Source organism: Peromyscus californicus, unplaced genomic scaffold (assembly GCF_007827085.1).
Source record: "Peromyscus californicus insignis strain IS unplaced genomic scaffold, ASM782708v3 Scaffold_1__1_contigs__length_55948999, whole genome shotgun sequence".
NCBI classification, from domain to species: Eukaryota; Metazoa; Chordata; class Mammalia; order Rodentia; family Cricetidae; genus Peromyscus; species Peromyscus californicus.
Genome location: NW_026294492.1, coordinates 25,935,855 through 25,961,734, shown reverse-complemented (window position 1 = coordinate 25,961,734; position 25,880 = coordinate 25,935,855). Strand labels below are relative to the sequence as shown.

Genomic DNA, 25,880 nt, shown 5'->3' with positions numbered 1-25,880 from the left:
TTACAATAAAAGTGGTATTCCCATAGGGTACTGCACAAAACATTAGTCCCTCCTTCAAAATGCTCCCCGTTCAAATGTTTCCATCTCAGAAATCCATGCTATAACATATAAGGGCACTGAGAAAATTCAGATACATACATATGCATACAGTGTGAATTCGATCTCCCAATGATTGCTTTACTCTAGAGGTTAGGAGTAGTTGATGTCCTCAAATCTACTTTCCTAATACACCATGGACTGCTGACTATTAAATTATCTCCATCTTGAATCGATTTATAATTTCAGCATATTCTAACATTCCATATGCACGCCAGTTTACTTCAGGTGACCTGAATGTGTGACTCTTGGGTGAAAGAGGCCCGCTTTATGGAACCTCTGAGCCTTCACATCTTGGATTCCCACCCCTCTTTTTTCTGCAATACTATTCCGCGTGTCTCTGTTTTAGCACAGGCGAGAATCTAATTCTCTATTTACAAGTCTTCCCTGAGTTGGAGCCCTGACTCTGTCTTGGGAAATGAAGCTATAACCTGCAGTACACTGGTATTTGAATATATGCAACAGTTACAGGTCCCTGATGTATCATTTCACTACAGACACGACCTCTTTACATTGCAGAATTCTATTTTAGTTTTCTGTGCGGTGAAACAGATCCAAGGGATAAATCATCATTCCAGGCTCATACGACCAGGCAGTAGCTCTAAAAGGGATACCACTTGATTTCCAATCATAGTGCTTTTGAAGCCCTGAGGCTATTTTCCAGAGCCACAGTGCCCGTATCAGCACCCTCAGCCCCCTCCTTTCTGATACTACTTATGGTTTCGAGGCACTGACCTCACCCTCCGGTTTGGCTTCATCTCGCCCTTCGTCCTGGTCGGGTTCGAATGCAGTGCCTCGGTCTACAACCTCCACACCAGCCTGTACCGTGGGCTTCTCGTTTTCCCACTTGGCAAAACCTTTGTCCTTGGCTGCTTTGTCATGGAACTTGGATTTCATTTTGGGGAATGTATGGGACCCCGAGTCTCCCCAGCCAGCCTCTGACCACACAGGTTCCGTCTGGGTAGCCTGACTAGTGGTGGCTCGCTGCAGCCTCACGGAGATTTTACGAGAAGAGCCTGTAACCAGTGTGATGGCTCTGCTGTCCAGGTCCCGGTGGCCAGGAGTGACCCCAGGAAACTCGAACACCTCATCCTGCACTAGAAGGGAGAGGAGAGTCGTGATTATTTGACGTCAGTCTGCTCAGTAGCAAACCATCACTGTTAGTACAGATGCCAGAAATCTGATATGCAAGGTCCCAGAGGAACTGACTAGGGCTAGAATTCAACGAGCAGCAGCAGGTGAGCATGTGAGTGAGCTCACCAACAAAGCAAAAAGAGTTAAGGGTTTAGCATCTAAGGAAGCAAGTATCCTTGCTGTTTATGACTCAGATCCTAAGGAGATGCAGAACACAGATGAAGGACAGGTGTGGAGAGACTGTGACAGTGAAGAACACAGAGAGCATTACCTGGGGGCAAAGCTGGGCTTCCAGGCAGTGACCCAGGATTGCTGCCCAAGGAGGGTGCCCGGGCAAGTCTCCTGCAGGCCAGAACCAGGAGGTCTTTGCACTGCTTGTGACAGTTGGCTCCACAGTCTGAAAAGACCCCAAGGGTGCCACAGGTGAGTGTGACGCTTGTGTGCCTGACCCAGCTTCTAGGGTGGCAAAGGAGCTGCTAGCCCTCCCCTCCCCCCATCGGAATTTCAGGGATGACTCTTGAGAAGTTCAGGGGCCTTCTTCCAGCTCACATTAACTCTTTAGCTTCCTTTGTCCCAAGGGACCTAAGTTCTCCACGAGGCCAAGGGCGTCTATGGTTTGATCAGTCAGATCTGTTTCCTACCCCAAATGTCCAAATTACCTTTGCATTTGTAGCCTTGTTTGATGATGCCCCAGAGCTGAAACAGAAGACAAAGGAACGTCAGAGCATGGGAAGAGAAGCCTAGAAAGAAAACAAAGCCTCAGAGAAGGAAGTCCTGGGAAGTTCAGTGCCTGGCAGCTCACAAACAGGATGTCGCTGCTCTGGACACCCTTCCTGCCGGAGAGGAGCCTTCTCCTAGCCCCCTCCAGCTGTGGTGAGAGCTTCCCTTGTCTTTCTCAGAGCCAAACGGTAGTTGGCATGGGAAATTAAAGTTAGTAAGCTGGTATGTTGTTTCGACTTTGTGTAGGAAAACTGACTGGTGGGTCTTGTCTTTCTTCTTAATGATCCTGGCTGCTTTTGGCGCCCTCTGCAGGAAAGGAAGCAGCCTCAGCGTGCACTTACTAATTCGGATTTTGCCGGGTAAAGAAGGGGCAAATGATCTAAGGCATCATGTCTGCCTCAGGGCTGTGGGAGATGTCAAAAAGGCTCCAACTCTGCCAACCAAGGACGTGGTGATTTCCATGAAGTTAGCTAGTCGGAAGTGATTGCTGAATCAAAGTTACGGGAGGGCTTCGTGAAGGACTTAGCTGCTGCACAGGACCCTAACACACCAGAATAAAAATCAGAATACAATCACGCACAATGCTGAAACTAAGCTTTTTAATCTGACCTTCCCAGGAACCAACAACCAAATTGGCCAGTTTCAGTTTCTTACCTACTGTTAGTTTTATGCGGCGGCACAATGTTATTCATTAAGCCGCGCTGTTTACCATGTGAGGAAAGCCAGGGGGTATGACAAAACCCACTATAAGAGTTTATTAGGAGAAGTAACAAGAATGTGCTTTAAGCCTATGGAAGGTTGTGCATGGAGAGAGAGAGGAAGAAGTGGGGGAGGAGTCTGTGACCCACTTTTAATGGACACTGTGTCCTCCCCCTCCCCCCCCTCCCCCCCCCCCCCCCCCCCCCCCCCCCCGCACATGCACATAAGGCTCACATAGCTACACCACCCATGCACATAGATTGCTTGATCATGCTGTGTGCAAATTACGTGATCCCCCAGCACACGGATTACATAGGACATAAGGCCCCTTGCTTGGCTACTGAACAGCACATGTGCAGTCATGTAGCAACACCTACACCTTAATTCTTAAACAGGAAGGTGAAGGAAACACATGCTATCAATTCTTTTTCTTTTTTGTTTAGACAGGCTCTCACTATGTGGCCCAGGCTGGTCTTGAACTCCCAATCCCCCTGCCTCAGCCTCACAAGCATTAAGATTACAAGCATGCGCCTTCAAGCCTTTCCTGCCCCTGCCTCCACCTTCCATGCAGAGGGAGGGACCAATCTGCTATGGCTTAGGCTTCTCTGTCTATAAAATCAGCTTCTGCCGCTGAACTCATTGGAAAACTCACTCTGTTTTGTGGAATGACGTGGTGGTGCCTGGTTTTAGTACCTAAAATAGCTTTGCCTAGGATCTTTAACTGGAACTGTAATTTTGGCCTTTGACATGACAAATGCCTCGGGTTCAACGAGGGGTGTTTTTGCAAGCTGCTCTGGGCAGAGTCTTGGTTGTGGTGTCACATCCTGGCAGAAATGAAGATAGTCTAAAGAGACTCATATTCCCCCCCCCTTTTCCCCTCAAGCTATTGAATGAAGCAATGGTCCCCAAGGAACTGGAGCTTCCAGCAATCTCATGCCCGGAGAAGGAAAAGGTTGAAGTCCCGGGCCAGCAAGAGGAGGGGCTTGTCTCCCTCTAAGAGCCTTCCCACAATTCTCTGACAGCTTCTCAGAAGAGACCGGAGCCAAGACAATGAAGGGTCAAAATTGGGCCAAGCCACACTGCAACAAGGACTGCTTGGTCATGTATAATTCTTGCTCTACTTATGCCTAAACTGGAAGTGTCGGCACTCAGCAGGGAAACATGATGATGGAGCCTTACTGTGCCTCTTCAATTGGTTCCTCTTCTCAATGGGACCCCATTGAATTGCCTGTTATTTGTCTAATTGGCATCTTGAGGTCAGGGGGCTAAGCCTAGCTCGGTGGGGCTCCTGGGCCCGAGGTTCTGGGGGCTTTGCCTTCCTCGTAGTCCTTAACATGGTGAGGAAGGTACCCTTGCCCTGTCCTTCCTCCTACCTTCTCATGCCATTTGTCCAGGGGCAGCAGGGACGCCAGCACATACAATACTAGGCTCAGCTGAAGCTGAGAAAACTCCCCAACTTGTTAATGGGTTGGGCTAGGTGCTTGTTGCTGGGTCGATGGCCTCCTGAGGCCAGTGAGAACACTGTTCACAATGCATCATGCCAAACAAGCCCCCTGAGTATGGTCATCTGGCCCTGATAGGAAAAGAAGTTGCCAGTGCAGAATGACATAAGGACGTGGGGGTAACTGCCTATTTCTCTCCTGCAGACAAGGAAATTCCAGCAGGGGACCCCAGAGATTCCTTTGATCCCTCACAGTCCCAAGGTCTTTCAGAACACATTAAGATGTAAATGCCTTCTGGCAGGACCACAGTTTGCCTCTGGATAGGAAAGACTTCTTTACCATTTCTTTACCACAGACTGGCAGGTCGGGCTCAGGGTAGAGTACCACAGAAGACCGGATAGGGCAGAAAAGGGAAGTGTTAGTCAGGTTAGTTACACCTTCTCAAGAGCCCGGGAAGCTTTAAAAATCATCTAGCTGGCTTCTGTCGTCGAGGAGGTGGTGAAGATAATGATCCGGGAAATAAATAACTTGCAAGTATTCTTTCCCCTGCTTCTGGGTCCTTTCTGTGTGAACAGAGCCACCAGGGTAGGACCAGAAGGAGATTTATGAAGGAGCAAATTTTTTTAAATGAAATTCACAAGTAAATGAGTAGAACTAGGAAAAAAAAAATAAAAAACATCCCGAGTGAGGTAACCCAGATCCAGGAAGACATGTATGTATTCTCTTATATGTGGATATGAGCTGTTAATTCAATGATAACTACGTTACAATCCATAGAACCACAGAGGTTAAGTACAAAGTAGGGGACGAGTGGGGACAGATAGACCTCCCTAATAGAATAGAATAAATAATTATGGACGGACTGGGGGTGGTGGGAGGAGAAAATCAAGTGGAGGAGAAAGTGGGGAGCAGGGAGAGAACTCACATAAAGAGAGTCAGGTAAAATTAAGGGCCATTTGAGGGGTAGAATGGAAGTCTCCTAAAGTACATACACATATGAAATTGGTCTAAATAAAATCTCCGAATAATGGGGGAGACACAGTCCCAACTGGACATCTCTTGTCACCAAAGGAAGCTCCCTGTACCAGGAATGGGTTACATCTAATTGAGTTACTGGCCAAAGGGGTCCCATGGGAACCCCCACACAACCCAGGCTGTTGCCGAGGCTAAAGGTTGCTCTTCACAAACTGATGGAAGGTCTTATTGCTGAAGACAACATCTCCTTAACTCATTGAACATAGAGAAGTCGAGCTGGTATCTACATAGAGCCTTCACCTCTATGTGCTAGTGTCTTTAGTACATGTCTCTGCATGCTACCAGAGGAGAAATGTAAATACTAACCCACCTACAAACCCTTAGATCTTCAATGGGGTCCTGCCTGCAAGACAGGCTAGTGCAATGGCAGCACACAGCTCGTGGGAGTCACCAACCAACATCTGATTTGACTTAAGGCCCGCTCCACGACATGGAACCCATACCCAACACTTGGGTGATCAAGGACCTGAGACTAGGTAGTCCAGAGACCTGGGGGAAAACCAAATACTACCGTGCTGCTAAAGGATCATAACAATAAAATGACTCCCAAGGGCATTGTGCTATACTCATATAGACCAGTGCCTTGCTCAGCCATCATCAGAGACTCTTCCTCCTGCAGCAAATGGGAACAAATACAGAGACCCACAGCCAGTCATGATGCCCGAGGCCTTGGAACACTCAGCCCTAAACAGGCTGTCTCCATTAAATCTCTCCCCTCCAGGCTCAGGGAATCCTGCATAAGAGGAGGCAGAAAAAGTGTAAGAGCCCGAGGGGATGGAGGACACCAAGAAAACAAGGCCCTCTAAATCAGCAGGATCAGCACACGGAGGAACTCACAGAGACTGAGGCGGCATGCACAGGCCCTGCACAGGTGCTTTGAATCTAGGTGCCGGCTTCCAGTTTAGTGTTTCTATGGGCTTCCTGAGAGTTCGAACAGGTGGGTCTCTGCATCCGTATCTGTTTCTTGTGTCTTTGCATGGGCCTTTTCCCTTCTGTTTGCTTGTTCTGTCCTATTCCAACGTGTTAGTTTTTGTTTGTTTTATTGTTGTCTCTTAGAAGTCTGGTTTTTTTTCTTAGTGAGAGACATAAAAAAGGTGCATGTGGATGGGAGGTTACATGGGAAGGAAATGGGAGGAGCAGAGGGAGGACATTGTGGGAGAAAAATATCTATTTTCAATAAAAAGGGGAAAGAAGAAGGAGAAGAGGAGGAGGAGGAGGAGGAGGAGGAGGAGGAGGAGGAGGAGGAGGAGGAGGAGAAGGAGAAGGCATCTTTCCTGGTGTGGTGGTGCTTGAATCTAATCCCAGAATTCAGAAGACTAAGAAAGAAAGGTCTTGAGTTCAAGGCTATCCTGAACTATTGAATAAGACCCACCCCACTCCTAAAAACAGGGCACCCTAATATGGAAATGCAGTAGATTATTAGCACCAATGCAGAGCTGCTGAAAAGAGATATAAGCAAGCAAGAGTCCTTTCAGGACATGGTCTACTGAGCTCACTTAGAAGCCAGGGGGGAAAACTGCCAGGAAAAGGCACTGGGTCAGTGTGCCAGCCATCGACAGCTGGAGGCAACCCCACTTAGGTGAGTCTCAGGAGCGTTTCCCAGGCTCCTCTGACCCAAGAACACAGGCTGCTACCATACTTGACATTCTTTATCATATAAAGAACACTGGACTGTTAGGAGAGCTGCCTGGGGTTCGTGCCTCAGCTGCCAGTGACTTGTGTGACCTTGGGGAACTAAGTCTCTTCGCTTCTCCAGCCTTCAGTTTCTTCTTCTGTAAAATACGGGGATTACCAACACGCTTTCAGTTCTGGCACTCTGATTCTGAAATGCATGCCCTGCCTTCCTTACCCTTAAAATAGAATCTATTTCAAAAGCAGATGGCCCAGGCACTGGAAAAACGGTTCCTGGCAGTCTCACAATCCCTTTCAAGGATATATCTTCAGAGTTGTATTTATAAATCCCATGAAGATCAATGGACCCTTGGGTATTATGTCAGCAAAGATCAAGTCAAGCTGTACTAATGAAATTATATATATATTGGTTTTTTATCATATATATCGGTTTTTCGAGACAGGGTTTCTCTATGTAGCTTTGCGCCTTTCCTGGATCTCGCTCTGTAGACCAGGCTGGCCTTGAACTCACAAAGATCCACCTGCCTCGAAATAAAATATATTTTGAAAAATAAAAAGGACCATAAAAATTAAAAGAGCTAATTTCAGGCAACCTCTAAATGTACCATGAGAACACTTTCAAAAATTTTTATGTTGTTTTTTGTTTTTTTTTCTCCCATCCCCTTGGTGCTTTCAGACTCATAACATGCCTGGTATTATTCATCTCCCCAACAACTTGACAGGTGAGTAGTATATTGACTGTCTTTTACAAAAAGAAAAGCGGACGTATTGATAGTCAAGAACTTGGGTCCACGACATGGAGTTAGAGGGGGCAAAACTTAAGAGGTTTTGTTAGAGGTTCAAAGCCAAGGTTCCAGACTCCGGGTCCAGAGTTTCGTACTTCATACTGGGTGCAGCAGCACCTGTACTCAGATGAATCGGCAGAAGATGTGGAATCCCAAGAATGACCATCATCCTTCTAGGAAACAGGAATCCAAACATAAGGAGGAGGCAGCAACAGCTCACACTCTGAGACTGAATAAGTACCTCAAATCCCTCATACACCACCAGAGACCAAATAATCATCCTGATTTTCAGTTGTGCCTTGGGGAGTCCACTCAGTCTGACCTTTGCATTCAAAGGCTCACATTTTGCAGGGCAGCAGCCCCTGTGGTCTCGCCTCACTTGCATTTTCAGGTTTATCGACTTCCCCAAATCCCCCATGAGAATAGAGAAACAAGAGACACACGAAAAAGGAAACGCATTTGTTGTCCAATAGGGGGGTCTGGTGAAGCACCCAGTGGAGATGCCAACAACAAAAAAAAGGAACTTCTCTGTCCCTGGGGTTGGTGAGACAAGCTGGCTAGGGTGGTCTGGGGGCTGCTGTCAGCACCTGGAACCATCTAGACAGTAGAGGCTGAAACAGCCGGGCGGTGGTGGCGCACACCTTTAATCCCAGCACTCGGGAGGCAGAGGCAGGTGGATCTCTGTGAGTTCGAGGCCAGCTTGGGCTACAGAGCGAGTTCCAGGACAGGCTCCAAAGCTATACAGAGAAACCCTGTCTCAAAAAACAAAACAGAAAGAAAGAAAGAAAGAAAGAAAGAAAGAAAGAAAGGAAGGAAGGAAGGAAGGAAGGAAGGAAGGAAGGAAGGAAAGAAAGAAAGAAAGAAAGAAAGAAAGAAAGAAAGAAAGAAAGAAAGAAAGAAAGAAAGAAAGGAGGTAGAAGTTGCCTCTTCCGTACCCATTCTCAGAGACAGGTGTACCCTTGTGACTGCTGAATAAAAGCAAGTTAAGCTCTGGCAGTTATCATAGCTAGGTGCTGGGCCACCTTCACCTCAAATTTCTCATTTTCTTTTACTTGAGTATCAACTGGAAGATAATCAGAGCCCAAGAATCTAGTAAGGAAAGGACCAAAAACTGGCCCCACTACCCAGAGTGGGTGTATGGCAATGGTTCTCACCCTTCCTAATGCTGTGACCTTTAATACTGCTCCTTAAGTTGTGGTGACACCCCCCCCAAGAAAAAATGATTTCCGTTGCTACTTCATAACTGTAATGTTGCAGCTGTTGTGAACCGTAATGTAAATATCTGATGTGCAGGATAGCTGATATTCAATCCCTGTGAAAAGGTCATTCACGCCCTTGCCCCCGCCCAAATGGGTCACGACCCACAGGTTGAGAACTACTGGCATAGAGTCTTCATGGGCTGCAGTGGTAAAGGCTGAGCATAGGGCTCACACTCAGAGCACCCATGTTTGAGGCCATGCTCTTTTGATTAGGACTTGGAAATCCTGGAGGACTTGGGTTAGCCATTGTGCACCTCTCCATCTTCATCGGCTGAATGCAGAGAAAATGCCTACCTCAAAGGCATGCTGTGGGGATGCCTTACGTCACTCTGCAGGGACTTTGTTACTGTCAGGCATTAAGTAAATGTTATTTATTATCATGACTTCCTTATCCCCAAAGGGTTTTTTTTTCCCCCTCTTTGAGTTGGAAAGTATTGAGCCATGCCATGATGGATGTAGTGACTAATACCATGTTAAATGAGTGCTATATGGAACTGGCTAAGATAAATGCTCCTCTTTATAGCAACCATCACCAAGGGTGGTGATGAATGCCAGAGTTCTCTACGCTGATACTTCCCTTGGCAGGCGTTAGGAGTACAAGCGCTCTCTCAACCTAACGGGGCTCAGCAACCCTCCCTGTCTTGGTTTGGGGTGCTCCCAGAGCATAGCTAAACTCAATAGATCAAAGTTTGGCTTTAATTTCAGGGAATCGCCACACATTTTACTTCTGAGGCAAAGAAGAAAAATGGATCCTATTCCCCACCTTTCCAAGGCGCTGAAAAAACAAAAACGAGAAATGAAAAACTGACTTACAAATCCCGCACAGTGTTCACAGAAGGTCGGCTTGAGATAGTTCATCTCCTGAAAATTATGGATAAATCCTGGTCCCATTTTGCAGTGTAGCTGGGATTTAGCTCTCAGGAAATAAGCCATCATTTCGTCTTTGCTAATTAGGCCATCCCTGGTAGAGAGAGTCACAGAAGGGAAGAATCTTTGAATACTGTATCAGTAAGTAGTCGCCACACTCTGGGACCCACCGCCTCCCAAACCTTTGTGACCAAAAGCGAATGAGAAATGTTCACTTTTCTTCAACATCCAAAAGGAGGGTGAATCTCACAAGACACATCAAGTAGTCAAAGGCTTCTCCAATAAGTGGATGCTGTGTGTGTGTGTGTGTGTGTGTGTGTGTGTGTGTGAATGTGCGTGAGTGTGCATATGTGCATGTGTATGCATGTGTATGCATGTGCGTGTGGGGGGGGAGCGTGTGCATGCATGCACGCGTGCATACACATGGCTCAGAGAGTTATCTTTATTATTGATTACAAGCTTCCAGAAGGACAGCTTTCTAGTCCATGACTAGCAGCAAGGCTGAAATCGCTGCTGTCATTCCCAACTTTATTCAGCTTAACTCATTGCAGGCTGCACCCCCCACCACCCACAGTGGCCTTTGCATCTGTGTCCTCCAGACCCACTGCTTATCTAAGCAAACCCCTCCAGATCTCCTCTACACAGAATGACTCTCCTCTTCCACCTATGTGTTCTCCGCTCACCACACACCCTGCTTGTCACTTGTCTATCAGTAAAGACCAAACCCATGTGACACAGGGAAGGGCTGGGGTACAGAGATCCCATCTTTCCTGCCCTGCTCAGGATTCCTTTATTCTTCCCTATGGTGTCAGAAGGAGGGCTGCTCCCATCCAGGCTCCCACCCCCCCACCCCCCACCCCCCCCACCCCCACCCCCCGCCATCCCCGCTCTCCAGCCTCCACAGACCTCTGCGCTCTCCCAGGCTCTGCTCACTTTTCTCACCTCCTTCTTCTGTTTACGGAGATGCCCAATACTTCCCTCCTCTGATCTCTTTCCCTGCTCCGGCTGTCTTCCCCAGCACTGGTCTTTCTCTCTTACCAACCCCCAAAGTTGTCAAAGCGCCACTCCTCAGCATTTTCTGCCATCATTCCATACTACCCAGTCAAGTTCTTCCCACGGCTATACCCTACCAAAAATGTCGCTAAGGGCGATGCTCGGTGGCCTCCTCTCATTCTTCGACACCGCCAGCCTCATGGCGGTGTGTGACACGGGGGACAGATTTATTTGTCGACACCCTCTTCTCTGTAGAGCCGGGGGCAGGTTTGTTTGTCGACACCCTCTTCTCTGTAGAGCCGGGGGCAGATTTATTTGTCGACACCCTCTTCTCTGTAGAGCCGGCAGTTCGGTGCCGCTCTGCTTCACTCTCTCCTCTCCTGCTCCCCCTTCTCTGTCTCTTCTGCAGAATTCCACTTGTTACCTTCATCATCCACGAGTGGGAAGGGGTAGTCTTGCAGGCTGGTTTCCCATGCCCTGAGCTCGTCTCCCCTACATTTCCCACCAGAAAGGACTATTGCTCCGAGCTCCAGCAGCCAGCTAATGTGGCGGGGCTGAAAAGCTGATGTGCGCCTCCAACCCCAACTGTTCTCACAGTTTTTTTGTTTTTGTTTTTGTTTTTGTTTTGTTTTTTTGTTTTTTAATTTTCGAGACAGGGTTTTTCTGTGTAGCTTTGGTGCCTGTCCTGGAACTCACTCTGTAGACCAGGCTGGCCTCGAACTCACAGAGATCCGCCTGCCTCTACCTCCTGAGTCCTGGGATTAAAGGCGTGCACCACCACCGCCCGGGCTGTTCTCACACATTTTGTACTACGTCTTCAATAACTTACTAGGCATCTCTTCCTGTACACCCCTCTCAAAATCAACACAACCACGGCAAAGTCCCTATCTTCCTTTCCAACTCGTATTACCACAGGTCTCCCTGTTGCTATGAACGATGCCATAGTTGTACCCCAAACTGAAGATCCTTGTTTTCATCTCATATGCAAGACAACTTGAATCATACTTAGAATTTATAAAATTAAGTCATCTCGTATCTTTCCCATCCTTAAAAAAATTATCCTACAATTTCCGCAGACATATGCATCAATCACAAACAGACACAAAAGTCCAATTTGGACGACATTCATTGAGATACATACATATGTGTCAGCATATACATATATATATATATAAAGAAACGTGCACACACATATATGTGCAGATGTAGAATCAGTGAATCATACATGCCCCAGGGATCCATTTATTATACTATAAAGGGAATAGGGCAACTGGAGCTCAACCACTGGGCAGCTCAAGGCTCAAGAGACAGAGGAAGGAGAACTTGCTACCTAGCATATAGCCCATCTCACATCATACAGATCTCCTGGCACAGAAGCTTCCAGCTTCCAACAGCCATGGTATTAAGTCCTCAAAGAGCAAGGAGCTTAAGAAACTCCTGTGCCTGTCTACCGTGTGTCCTCTCACAGGCTAGGAATTCCAAGAACCAAGATGTACGCAGAACCACAAGACAGCGGGAGCTTACTCTGTGAGTTACTAGAAAGAAGAATGTTGGCCAGTCATTAGGAACACTGGACTTAAATTGTGGGTGTGGAGAGGGAGGGGTCCCCACAGCAGTTCTTTACCCTCCGCTTTATCCTCAGCCTTCTTTTAACATTTTTTTTTTTTATTTTGAGACATGGTCTCACTGATTAAGTCCTCCAGGCTGTTGTTGAATTCTTTCTCTGAAGGCCAAGCAGAGCCCAAACTTCTGATCTTCCCGCCTCAGCCTGCCAAGTAGCCTGGACCACAGGCATCTGCCATCACGTTTGTCACTTCTACTTGTCTTGATGGGGCTTTCAGGGCTGGTAGTGAAGTAGTGCAAGGATTGAAAGAAACTGAGAGCTGGCTCATTTGCAAATGGGCACTTACGTTTAACAGAGATGTGGTCTGCCCTGGGACAGCACCCACTGGTCATGTTTAGGGATACCAAGAAAAACAAGGAGTGAAAAGCCAGACTGCCCTATCAGAACAATAGGGTACGACTTGTCAGGATGCAGGATGCAGGTTTGCCTGGCCCCACCCCCTAGATCGTCTTCTGCTTCAAGCTAGATCCATTAAGTAAGACAAAGTGAGACTTACTGGTCTTTGTCTAGCACACAGAAGGAGTCTAGGAAGGGGAAATTGGCAGCAATACTCTCAAAATCCTCCTGGGAGATGTATCCATCATGGTCGTGATCATAGTTTCGAAACACGGACTGCAAAGGATAGATGAACGTTGACTGTGAGCGTGTATAAGTCAGGCATTAAACTTGAGAAAAACAGTAAGTGGATTATCCATTCAATCAAAGGGCCTTGAATCCGGTGGGGGATCTGTAAACTCAAGGCTTGTTGAACACTATAAAACGGTAAGTGGTTTGTGAAGGGCTTCGAGGTTGGAATTTAAATAAAGATTTCCTAGAGGAAGAAAAGTCTAAACTGAGACCTCAGGGTTGAGTAGGAGTTAGGTTGGTGAGTTTATTGATTATAATACCATGAAAATAGAAAATGAAACTTTAGAAATTTAAATTACCTCAAAACTGAAAATATGTGTTGAATGTTATCCCCATCAAAATCCTAGTAAGATTTTTTTTTAAAAATTCATTCTTGGAGGGAAGAAATGTTTACAAATGAACAAATCAATTCTATAATTCAAATAAAAGTCAATATACAGGCTAAAAATCATTTGGAATGGTAAGAGAGGCACACGAACTCTCCCCTTCAGAAATCAAGTATCCTAAGGGTATACTTGACAACAGATATTACAGCGTGTACAGAGAGTCCCCAAGCACATCATGCAATGTCAAAAAAGCATTTATCTGGACCCACCTCATCCTGCAGGCTGCCCCCTGCTCAGAAGAGACTCTCAATTTCCCCATCCCCTTCCCTTCTCTTCTCTCTCTCTGCTTCCCCAACCCTGTTACCGTAGTCCAAACCTAATTCCTTGCTGAAAGATTGGCCCAGTTTGGGTAATGCTTACCATTAGCTTAATCAAATAAAAGGCCATTTCATTTATGAACTTGTACTAAAGTTCCGTTTACAAAATTCTTGTACTCTATAAATTAAAGTATGGATATTCGGGGGCTGGAGAGATGGCTCAGAGGTTAAGAACACTGACTGCTCTTCCAGAGGTCCTGAGTTCAATCCCCAGCAACCACATGGTGGCTCGCAACCATCTGTAATAAGATCTGGTGCCCTCTTCTGGCCTGCAGTCATACATGCTGTATACATAATAAATAAATAAATCTTAAAGTATGGATATTCAATGACAAATATTAGGCACTTCAAAACACTTAACCTTCAAGTTGTTTGGCTAGTGGATAAGTATTGAGATGATGAAAATGTGGTACACACACACAATGGGAAATTTTTATTCAGCTGTTAAAAAAATTTGGAATTTTCAGAAAAAATGGATGGATCTGGAAAGTATTATATTAAATGAGGTGACCTAGATTCAAAAAGAAAAAAACAAACAAACAAACCACACATTCTCTCTCATACATGCAGATCTTAGCTTTGAATGTTTCTGTGTGTGTGTGTGTGTGTGTGTGTGTGTGTGTGTGTGTGTGTGTGTGTGTATAGGTCTATGTGGGTGTGGGTATAAGCTGGGAAAGCAAAAAGAAAAGCGTGAGGGGGAAATAGGAGCTGTTGGGAGAACAACAGGACAGGACGAATGAGACACAAAGGCAGAAAGGAGGTTACTGGGGTGGGAGGGTACAAATAGAGACAGAGCCTGGGGGAGAAGAGGAAGCCAGGAGAATAAGTAAACACAAAATGTGTTTGACAATGCCATAATGACATATAATAGGTTGTACACTAATTTTAAGAGATGCAAGAACATGGGAGGGAAAAGAACGTCAAAAAAGAAAGATCTCTACTTCTCAGTTTTCATTTTCTGTAATCAGAGCATCCTGATGTGAAATGTCCTCCTTGGGTCCTTTTGGCCCCCAAACTCTGTCCCTCTTTGCCCTGGACTATATGGTTTTCTTAGGCCCTTCCCTCAGCAAAAGTCCCTTCCACACCACCTTTGTGGTTGTCATTGGCCTGCTTGGGTCTTCTGTTTGTTTGCTTGCTTGCTTAAGATCCATTTTTGTTTTTGAATTGGACATGTGCCTGTATGTCTGTGTTCATGCACGTGCATTCAGGTGCCTACAAAAGCCACAGTGGTGTTGAATCCCCTAGCTGGAGTTAGAGTTGGTTGTTAGCCACCTGATGTGGGTGCTAGGAATCAAATCCATGCCGTGCAGAAGAGCAGAGAGTCCTTTTAACCACCGAGTAACCTTTCCAGCACTCAGCTTACTTGTTCTTGAGATTGGGTCCTGTTGTGTACCTCTGGTTGCCTTTAACTCTCCTGTCTCAGCCCCTCATGTGCACTAGCACACCTGGCCTTCCACACTATGCCTTTGAACTACTTCTTTCTGCCTCACACCCAACATAAAACTTTCCTCAGCAATTGCCAAAATCATTGGGTTTTCCAAGATGTTTGTATTCTTCTGAAACATCCCTTTCCAGCAAACAGCACTATCTTCCTTCTCACAGATACTCTGTCTCCTACATTCAACCTTAATGTAATAGACAATGTACCAGTCTGTGAAAGCAGGGCTTTAATTAGGCCTGGATCATAGTTTCCAATGACAGAGACATTTCCACTTCTTCCTCCACATTTGTGCTCCTACTCTTCTGTTCTCTCTCTCTCTCTCTCTCTCTCTCTCTCTCTCTCTCTCTCTCTCTCCCCTCTCTCTCTCTCTCTCTCTTTCTCTCTCATCCTTTGAGTCAGGGTCTCACTGTAGTCCAGGGTATCCTCAAACTCACCGATCCTCCTGCCTCAGCCTCCCAGGTGCTGGGATTACATGGGTGTACCACCACACCCAAATCTGTTTTGCTTTCCACAGGGAGAACCCTGAAAGAGCCTTGACTTGGATTGAGTGATTTTTCTGACCTCAGTGGTGTTGGGTGGCTGTGTCATAAAACCCTCATACTATACAGCAGGTGAAACAATCCAGTTTACAGGATATTTCCCTGCTCGGAAGTAACAAAATAATCTGGAGTGGGTTTTCCATGAGTAATTCTAATCTCTAACGTTCTTCAAGATGATGGCAGTGAGAGAGATGATAAATGCCCAAGAAGGGAGCTAGAGGGAGCTGAGGATATTTGGGTAAATAAGAAGGCATAGACAAGAGACGGAAAGGTTCTTTCTGATAAATCCCCCTCTTGGGGCCAATGCAGGAAGCATGGAGTGCCAGTTGACGAACTTGTTCCTCAATCAAGCTCAACTGTTCCTACTTGTCCAGGAGCCGTTTTCATGGTCATCTGATTTCTGGACAATCAGAGAACACTCAGGAAAGAGAAAGAGTCTTTCTAGAACTCTCTGCTTATTCTCCTTCAGTCACTTACCTCAACCAGCTTCCTTATGTGTTTGTTGATGATTGTGGGGTCTGGCTTTGGTATCACCCCTGAAGCCCACTCCAGGGGCACCACAGGCTTGTTGGGTGTTGTGGGGGAGGTAGGCTGCTAAAAGAACACACAGACACATTTTTCAACATTAACTGGGCCTTGATCTACCAAGAGAGACAATTTAATATATGAATAGCAGGAAAGACTTAAGTCTATATAGTGCTCAAGTGTTTATTTATTTGGAACAGTGTCTCACTATGGCACCCCAGCAGGACTGAGGCAACACAGACCAGGCTGGTCTCAAGTTTGTATAGATCCTCTTGCCTCTGCCTCCTTAGACCACCGTACGCAGCTTCACATGTCAATAAAGCAACATCTTTTGTTAATAGAGTTTAACCAGTAACTCAAAACATGCTTTGCCTTAGTTTGGGCTTTTTGAAACAAAGGCCCTTGCTACGTAGCTCTGGGACTTACCATTCCACTGCCTTAGCCTCTGAGTGAGTCTTCTAGGCGTGCACTAGCACATGGCTAAGGATATGTTTTGATGATGCCCTTTGTTTAATAGCAGCCTCCATTTTATTCTTTTAAGTAAGTATAAAAACTTACTTAAAATACCCCATCTGAGTTCTCTAACTATAGATTATCACCAGATCATTCCTAAAGGTTCACATGATAATGCACCATGGACTTTTACATATGTGTGTATGTATATATGAATGCATACACACACATGCATACAAATAGATTACAGTTATCAAGCCAACCACAGTGGCACATACCTGTAATTCCAGCACTTGGGAGACTCACCAGATCATTTCTAAAGGTTCACATGATAATGCACCATGGACTTTTACATATGTGTGTATGTATATATGAATGCATACACACACATGCATACAAATAGATTACAGTTATCAAGCCAACCACAGTGGCACATACCTGTAATTCCAGCACTTGGGAGACTGAGGCAGAGGATCAAGAGTTTGAGACCAGCACAGGTTTTATAGCAAGAGCCTATCTCAAACAAAAGTTATCTAATTTTATCAGTTTTTTAAATAGTTTATATTAGTGATAAATTTGCATTGAATGCATATAATAACTAGTAACCAACACGAGGCCAAGTTCCTGTCCTTTGCACCCACACTTCGTTTAAGATGATAATTACTTCTGTCTCTCTATCCTCTCTCCTGCCACTGACTTCTCCACAGGCTTTTCCAGTAGGTTTTGTCTGTCTTTCAAGACATTTTTTCTTAGTCACCTGGGGAATGTGGTAACCATAATTCATAATGCAAGCAGGACACACAATCCAACCGGAAGCCGAGCTGAGGCTGCTGTGCGGTTTATTTACTGTTCTCTGTGGGACCTTTATACAGTGGAGGTGTTTTTACTGGTATACACAGGCAAACCCCTTCTAGGAGACTCTTTATTTTTTATATGAACTGGGGCTAAATTTTTTCAAGGGAATATGAGAAGGAACCATAATTCATTTAAACCCCAAACTATGTTGAGGTAGGTACTACTGATTGGGGCAACTAGCAAGACCAACAACTTCATACAATTTGGACAGATTCATGCACACACTCACACTTTGGCATCCCTTTCTTCATACACCATAGCTCTGTGTGTAGGAATGTGTGTGCGCACATGTGTGCAAGCATGTATTTCATGGGTATGTGGATGCTGGAGGTCAACCTTAGGTGTCTTCTTTAATCATTCTTAGTCACAAAATTTTTGAGACAGATAAAAAATTTCTTAAACTACTTCAATGGGGCGTGAGGGTGTTTTTGTGCTGTTCCTGTTGGTATTTTTGCTCGTTTCTGTCTATTTTATTTTATTTTCATTTCTGTGTATGAGTGTTTGCACCTGCATGTGTGAATGCACCTCATGTGTGGAGACCACAAGAGGGCATTAAAACCTCTAGAACCAGAGTTACAGGTGGTTGTGAGCCATTGTGTGGGTGCTGGGAACTGAACCTGGTCCTCAGCAATAGCAGTAAGTGTTCTTAATCGCTAAGCCTTCTTTCCAACTCCTTTATTTATTTATTTATTTATTTATTTATTTATTTATTTATTTATTTATTTATTTAACAAAGCCTGGAAAGATATAAGGGATATGGACAGAAACCCTACCTAACACAGGATCTTAAATACTAGGATGACTTTTTTTTTTTTTTTTTTTTTTTTTTGGTCTCTTGTGTAGGTGAGTTCTTAGAGGGGGATACAAAAGATAAAAGGTCAATAATAAAACAGCATACGGATGATAGTCTTCCTCTCCTTCAGCGTTTGATGAGAAGAAATAATTCTGAACCCTTTGGGAATAAGCTGGCCCATTGGTCAAATGAGACTTATACAGATCTTCAAAGTTCTTCCATCTTAAGAACACAAAACACCATCGAAATGGCCAATGACAATAAATGACAAACAGTGTTTGGAGTCCTGAGAGAAAAGCAATACCTACCGATTTAGAGTTTCTAGGCTCCAGCACCAGTGACAGTTTGTAAATATCATCTTCAGTGTGATAGAGGTCCAGAGAGAGCTATGGCAAAATCGAACGACACTAGTGATTACGTTGGACCGCATTTCTTTATGCACATTACTGAAATCTTTTCAAATGGAAGGCTGTACATCTCGTGCCCAGTAATCTGGATGGATGCAAAAGAGTTCAAAGATACAGAGGCATGCAGAGGGTAAGAAATAAAAATTTAAAAAGGAAAAGTTAATCCTGGCCTGGTCATCAGCATCAAGAAAAACACAATGGACTCCGTTTCCTTGTGGTGTTGGCTGGACAGCTCTTACACGTTCAGTCCTGAACATATTCAGTATTACACACAAGGACCCTAGAGACTGAAGTGGTCAGGAAAGATTCAGGAGGTAGCTGTCAACTGGAAAGAATTAAGAGGAAGAGAAGGCCAGCATAGGCAAGGGCAACAGCTTACACCAACGTTGGAGAGTGTATACAACTACCGTGCATGCTCCCGCTCACCTAAAGCAAGTCATGAGGTTCACAGTGAGCCAGACAGTCCCCACCCACGCCCTTCAGTGCCAGGAGACTTGAGGAATCACGCCGCTTCACCAACGATGGTGAGAGTCAGTGCTACCAGCCTTGAGGCATGACAAATGTCCTCTAAGGTTTTTTGTTTTGTTGAAGAAAGAATAAATCATCACTTGGAGCAAAGAAGAACAGAAAGAAAGGGGTGAAAAGAGAGCTAGAGACAGACTATGTCTTCTAGGGTTTTTTTGTTCGAACTTAAAAAAACAAAGTTGACACCATAGCCATCCCAGAGCAGTCATTCACTTGGAAAACGTTTTGTCAATCACATAACATGTGCCAGGGGTCAGTCACAGCACTGTCCTAGCAGCCACTCCATACATCATTCAAATCAAAGACTTCGTTACCTGAAGTTCCTTCCTAAGAAGAATAAAATTGACCTTGCTATAAAGAGGTCCCCCAAATCTTCCCAGGTCTTGGAAATCCTGCTTGCTAATAATGGACACTGTATTTACCTTTCTCTAAATAGCAGTCACACCTGTTCACCCGTGTCAGAGACAAATGCCTCTAGGAAGCAGCCAATCATTCAAAAGAACGAAACAGGGTGCACTAAAAGGATATTTGATGGACACATTGGTGCCTGTGGTGGTTAATATTATCTATTCTTCTGGATCTAGACTCACCAAAGACAGAAATATCTGGGCAAAGCTGTGGGGGATTATCTAAGTGAGCCTCATTGGGTGGAAAGACCTACCCTAAGTTTGGGTGGCACCATTCCCTAAGCTGGGTCCTAGACGGTATAAAGATGAGGGAGATCCAGCCATGTACCAGCCTGTCATTCTTTGCTCCTGACTGAAGACACGCTGGGACTAGCTGCTTCAAGCTTGTGTCACAGCGGCTTTCTTGATATAATAGACTGGATGCTTGAACTGTGCGACAAAATAACTTGGTTTTCTCTTTTAAGTTTTTAAGTTGCTTTTCTCTATTGTTTTTAAAGATGGAGGTCTCACTATGTAACCCCTGGCTGACCTGGAACTCGAGATGTAGAGCAGGTCGACCTCAAACTCAGAATTTGCCTGCCTGTCGTAGAACACTATTTTAAGGTGTGTTACATTTGTTTATGCTGTGGAACATTTGGTTAATGATGCAAAGATGTGTTGCCTTCTTTTATGTTGGATTTGTTTAACTCTGTGAAGCTGTGTGACTTTGCCTGTCTAAGACACCTGATGGTCTAGTAAAGAGCTGAACAGCGGCCAGTAGCGAGGCAGGAGAAAGGATAGGTGGGGCTGGCAGGCAGAGAGAATAAATAGAAGATGAACATTAGAAAGGAGAAGAAAGAGCAAGAGAACAAGGAGGGGAGGATGCTAGGGGCCAACCACCCAGCCACACAGCCAGCCACCGAGTAAGAGTGAAAGTAAGATATACAGAAGCAAGCAAATGGAAAAGCCCAGAGGCAAAAGGTAGATGAGATACTTTAAGAAGAGCTGGCAAGAAACAAGCCAAGCTAAGGCCGATCATTTATAATTAAGAATAAGTCTCCGTGTGTGATTTATTTGGGAGCTGGGTGGGTGGCAGCCCCCCACACACACACACAAAGAGCAAGAACAAAAGAGCAAAAACAACCAACAACATCGACTTCTTTCAGCTTCCTGAGTACTGGGATTAAAGGCATTGTCAGATATTGTCAGCAACTAGGTAATAGCTGATACAGTATCACAATGACTTATTTGGGGAGGGAAAAGGATCCTTGCAGATGCTACTAGGTTTTCAATCTTTCCTCCAGTTTGTTATGGTACATGGAATGGAACACCAGCTCTCTGCTAGGGAAGCAATAGGGGGCGATATGGTCTCTGAAAAGTTGGAAGCAGTCATTATTCGGACATAATAAATATATGTCTGCCTGACATTTGATGTCAAGTTGGCCAGCTCTAGTCTGTCAGAAGTCGGCAATCTGGAGTTTAATATGAATTAGGACAATATTTGAACACTGGTCATGGGCAACAAACAACTTTCACGTTACTATATAAATAAAACACAGCTGCCATGGGAAGTCATCTACCACTTGGTAAACCCCTAACCGAGGATTCTGCTGGGCGCCATGCCTCATGAAAGTGGGCAGTACGTCTGTCCTTTTTGCCTCCATTGCAGTTTGAGGCCTTGCAGGGAGGATCTTCCAAAGATGAAGAGAGAAAGCCAAGTGCAGTCTTCCTTCCAAATTCCTTGCTATCAGGAGTTAGCTCTGGCACTGAACGACAAGCATGTTTCCTCCCTCCTGACTTGCCTCCAAGTCCTGTGATGTCCAAATCCATAATGACTGGCACCAGCATCCTCCAATGAGGTAACAGCAGCTCCAAGACATTCAACCAGAAATGCCCACAAGACACCCCTAAATTCACATGTATGCTTGTTAGGTTTTTTTCCCATGGTGGATGGGCATATAATGGACATGATTTGGTCTTCTCCAAATGTCTTCTTTCTACTTATAAATGTTATGATCCTGAGCAAGCCATTAAGCTTCTTGATTTCTTCCTGATCAACACAGCTTCCAGTCAGGACCTTGATGAAGATTTAAATGAGCTAATGTGTATCTATTCCACTGGTTTTGCTTAGAAGGTCACAGATACGGGCTTGGCATCTAGGCAATGTAGCAGCCACATGTCATCTGTTTATCTGTGAACAGAAAACTGTCCCCAAGGCTACTGCTACAATTTCTGCCCTGCCAGTCACAACCCTATTTCCTCTCTAGATCTCCTTGGGGAACCTAAGGATTTTCCCTGTCTACTTCCCATTTTTAAATAATACGACCAGCTTTTGCCGAACATATTTTGTCCCTGGTGGTTTTAGACAATATTCTGACCCACTGTCAGTTACATTTACCACCAATCCTGTCAGCACAGGTGAATCTAGAGTTAGACTTCATGTTAAAATTGGCTTATTATAAAACAAAACACACTTGATCATCAAACTATTTATACTCATCAGTTTAGCAATCACCTTTTCCTTATTTTTCTTTCTCCTCCCTCTCTTTCTTCTTTGCTCTCTTTTTAATTTTCTTTCTTTTTAAAAACGAGACTATAAAAACATAGGGGCTTTCCAGCTATTTGCATGCGCTCAAAATGGTAAAGGTAACTGATGGGGCTAAAAATACCACGAAAAGAACTTGTCTGTTTCATAGGTCATGAAACAGAGGCAACAGCTGTGAGAACTCTTCATTATATGACTTGGGACCTCAAGGAGTAAAAAATGCCTTCTCCAGATCTACCCTGAAAGAGAGAACTATCTAAATCCCACCAGTCTAATGCCACGTCCTCCGCTCTTCACTTAACCCATGCTGTTCAAGGGACAAAGGACACAATGGCGAAAGTAACATGGTCTTTGCCTCGTAAATTTTATTCTCTAAATAAATAGTGAAAAAGGTTGGGGGAAAATATTGCTTAAATTTTTAGTGGTACAAAATAAACTATATGTTAGTAGTAAATACGCCCACAGTAGAGAGCAGACGTCCATCCAAGGTCAATCATCCACTATTAATTTACATCTTAAAAGCCCCCTCAAAGGCCCATACGTTAAAAAATTGTTCTGTGGCTCAGCACTATGGTGATGTAGTGGGACATTAAGAGGTGAAGCCCAGTGAGAGGTCTTCAAATCATGAGAGCATGCCTCCAAGGGAATTGTTGGAATTCCGCCATGTCCTCCTCTCTTTCCACTTTCCCGCCATGAGGTAAGTGATCGTGTTTTGCCGTGTGTTGCTCTGCGTGTGTGCAGCCTTGCCACAGAACCAAGGCAATGGCGCCAACTCTAACAGACTGAGGCAAAACAAGCCTTTCTTTTCATAAATTGATTTATACTGGGCATTTGTTATAGCGATGAAAAGCCGACTAATACATTATCCGTGGGAGAAAGTTCCCCAACCTTGTGTCCAGAAGTTAGTCACTTTTAGACGTCTTGGGTATTCATAAATCTCAGCTCCTTCATTTTTGAGAAAGGAAGGAACAGAGGTGGTGTGACATTTTTCTAAGTTTTCCCCAGGATTCATTATAGGGCCCTTGTGAGAATACACCCGGGACATACACAGGGAGTGTCATGTGAATCAGGGGTCATGGAAAGTTCCAGCACTGGTAGACAGCCTGATGCACAAAATAGGAGTTTAATAATTGCTCATTAACTTGAGTTCTCACTTTCTGTCTTTTGGTGTCTGAAGCTCATGTGGGTCACTGAAGAACACAGCCACTTTGGGCAAAAAACTTGACTTGGAGAAAACTGAATCACTTCTTAAAAGCTACGCTTATGGACTTGCTCTCATGCCTCAGACCGCTACAGTTGTGTGGTTCTAATCCAGACATGTATGTACTTCATAAAGTGGCCACTAGACTCGAGTGAACACAGAAGTTTCCCCCAGACTCATGTTGGGAATATTACCTTCTCAGAGGTCGGGAAAAAAAATGGATGTGACCTTGTGAGTAATGAACATTTTACTTGCTTGTGGGGAGGGAAGAAAGATATTAGATCTAAGTAGAAACTGGCTTAGGTGTGGTGACCCTTCTGAAGGCCTGTGCTGTCCCAGGGAGTCAGTGGGCCATGTGCCAACACCACAGAAACATTTCTTTATTTTCATGCTTTGCTGTTCTATATTTCTAGATCCATAGAAATTCATTCATAAATGAGCACAGAAACATTATGAAAAAGGCAAAGTCAGAACTGGTTAGCACAGGGGCAGGGCTAAGATCAAGACTTTTCTTTTTTTTTAATAATTTACTAATTTTTTATCTTATGTGCATTAGTGCAAGGGTGTCAGATACCCTGGAACTGGAGTTACAGACAGTGAACTGTCATGTGGGTGCTGGGAACTGAACCCAGGTCCTCTGGAAGAGCAGCCAGTGCTCTTAACCCCTAAGCCATCTCTCCAGCCCCAAGACTTTTCATATAGGATTTTTGCCATCACTCTGGGTTGTGCAGCACTGCCCTTAAATATGGTTCCAAGCCACTTCTGCATTTTTCCCTCAGTGTTCCTAAAAGAAAGAGTGGGCACCCTCTGGCATCATTTCTTTTCTTTTTTTTTTTTTCTACAAAAAGAATTATTTCTTAACTTTTTTTTCTTTTTAATTCAGGTTCCCCATTTGTACCATTGAACTTTCATTTAAAAGAAAATTCAGAATTTTCCTAAACACCTCTTTTGGATAATGTTTCTTGGTGCATTTAGGTTTTGTTTTGTTTTGTATATAGAACCGGGGCCTTGTGCATCCTAGGCAAGTACTCTACCACCAATAAACCTTTCCCTTGGTTGACGTACTTAAAACTCAAATTTAATGTCCCTACATTATTATTGTCTTTTAGGCATTTGAGACATTGTCCAAATGCAGGCACCTGCCTTGTGAAGTTATACTCAAGGTTAAGAATACAGTTTAGATGCAGACACTTGAAACTGAGGGCCCACAGTGGCACTTCTCTTCAGACATCACCTGTCTGTCCTGTGGTTTGTTGCCTGGTTGTGGCTACAACTCTGGGCACTGATTCATGGAAACATATTTACATGGCAAACGATTAATCAGTGCAGGTGCTTGAACTATTGTGAGGTAGTTCCCCGTTGGAGAAAGTCTTTTTGTTTATCATTTATCATACACCCAAGAGATCTGTGTGTTGACCACTTCACCTTCATATTGAGTACAGTCAATAATTATTAGAATGATAATAACTCAGGGATGTGTCCTTGGATAACAATTACTTGCTCTAGGAACAGTGGATATGAAGTCTGGGAGTCAGGCTCCTACTCCAATGCAGCCATTGTAGGGGATTTAGGCGATTGGAGCTTTCGAAGAGTTACTGCTTTGATTTTCCGTGGACATAAGAAGAAAACACCGATTCACTGTGGCAGTCAAGTTTCAGGTGCTACACTGTTGTGAAGCCAAATGGGGAAGTTGTGCCCTCCCTTGTTTAAGCAAGGGTAAGAGAATTTGTTGTTTGTGCTTCTTCCTCCTCGAAAAGAAGACCCGAGGGAAGATGTCTTCATCTGTATACATGCTGTGTCTAAAAAGCTCTAGATCTGAAGACCATCTAGACAGTCTGTCACACGTGCCAACATAAATAAATAATAATCGGAGCAGCTGACACTCATTACTCCTAAATACAGCATTTACTTTGTCTTCTGAGTTCTCAGCCAGGTACTGTGAAAAGTGCTGGGTATACAGTTAAAAAAAAAGCACATGAACAGGAAGAAACCTATGGAATGCAGAGCAATGCCTTTCTACAGTTAAGGGAAAATGTAAAGTACGAGGATGACACGCGACAGACTCATTACTGCTTTAGAAGAGAACAAAGAGTACTCTGGAAAGACCACGTCTTTAAAAGCAGCATATGCTGACCCTCGGCTCTCACCCTAGCACTTCGGAGACTGAGGCCACAGGGAGCACAAGTTCAAAACTAGCCCGAGCTAAATTGCAGGACCCAAGTCTAAAACAAGCAAACAAACAACAACAACAAATCCCTGGAAACTAAACCAAAACAAAAAAAGCACAAGAAGGGGCCAGCAAGATGACTCAGCTGGTAAAGGCACTCCTTGCACAAACCTGGGAAGAGAGAGCAAGCTGCATGACCGTTGTCCTCTGACCTCCACATGTGTGCTGTGGTATGCTCAAAGGTTCCTCTCTCTCTCTCTCTCTCTCTCTCTCTCTCTCTCTCTCTCTCTCCCTCCCTCCCTTCTCCCTCCCCCGCCACATACACCATGTATACACATATAATACAGAACAAGAACTTTCACATTAAGAATAAAGATGGAGTCTGAATTCTCAATGGAAAGAGAAGCCGAGGACTTGAGGGCACAAG

The 25,880-nt window shown here is 44.6% G+C and overlaps 1 protein-coding gene across 6 annotated transcripts in view; it reads right to left on the bottom strand.

Annotated features, from left to right (window-relative positions):
- Rasgrp3 (RAS guanyl releasing protein 3) overlaps window positions 1–25,880 on the bottom strand; it is a 101,229-nt gene that overhangs the window by 2,043 nt on the left and 73,306 nt on the right. For all 6 annotated transcript variants that reach the window (XM_052746288.1, XM_052746287.1, XM_052746286.1 and 3 more), the window contains 7 exons: window positions 18,531–18,608; window positions 16,074–16,190; window positions 12,783–12,898; window positions 9,616–9,763; window positions 1,890–1,926; window positions 1,502–1,627; window positions 832–1,193 (listed from right to left, as the gene is read on the bottom strand). In XM_052746288.1, the coding sequence (XP_052602248.1) occupies window positions 832–1,193; window positions 1,502–1,627; window positions 1,890–1,926; window positions 9,616–9,763; window positions 12,783–12,898; window positions 16,074–16,190; window positions 18,531–18,608 (984 nt within the window). The remainder of the gene's footprint in view (window positions 1–831; window positions 1,194–1,501; window positions 1,628–1,889; window positions 1,927–9,615; window positions 9,764–12,782; window positions 12,899–16,073; window positions 16,191–18,530; window positions 18,609–25,880) is intronic.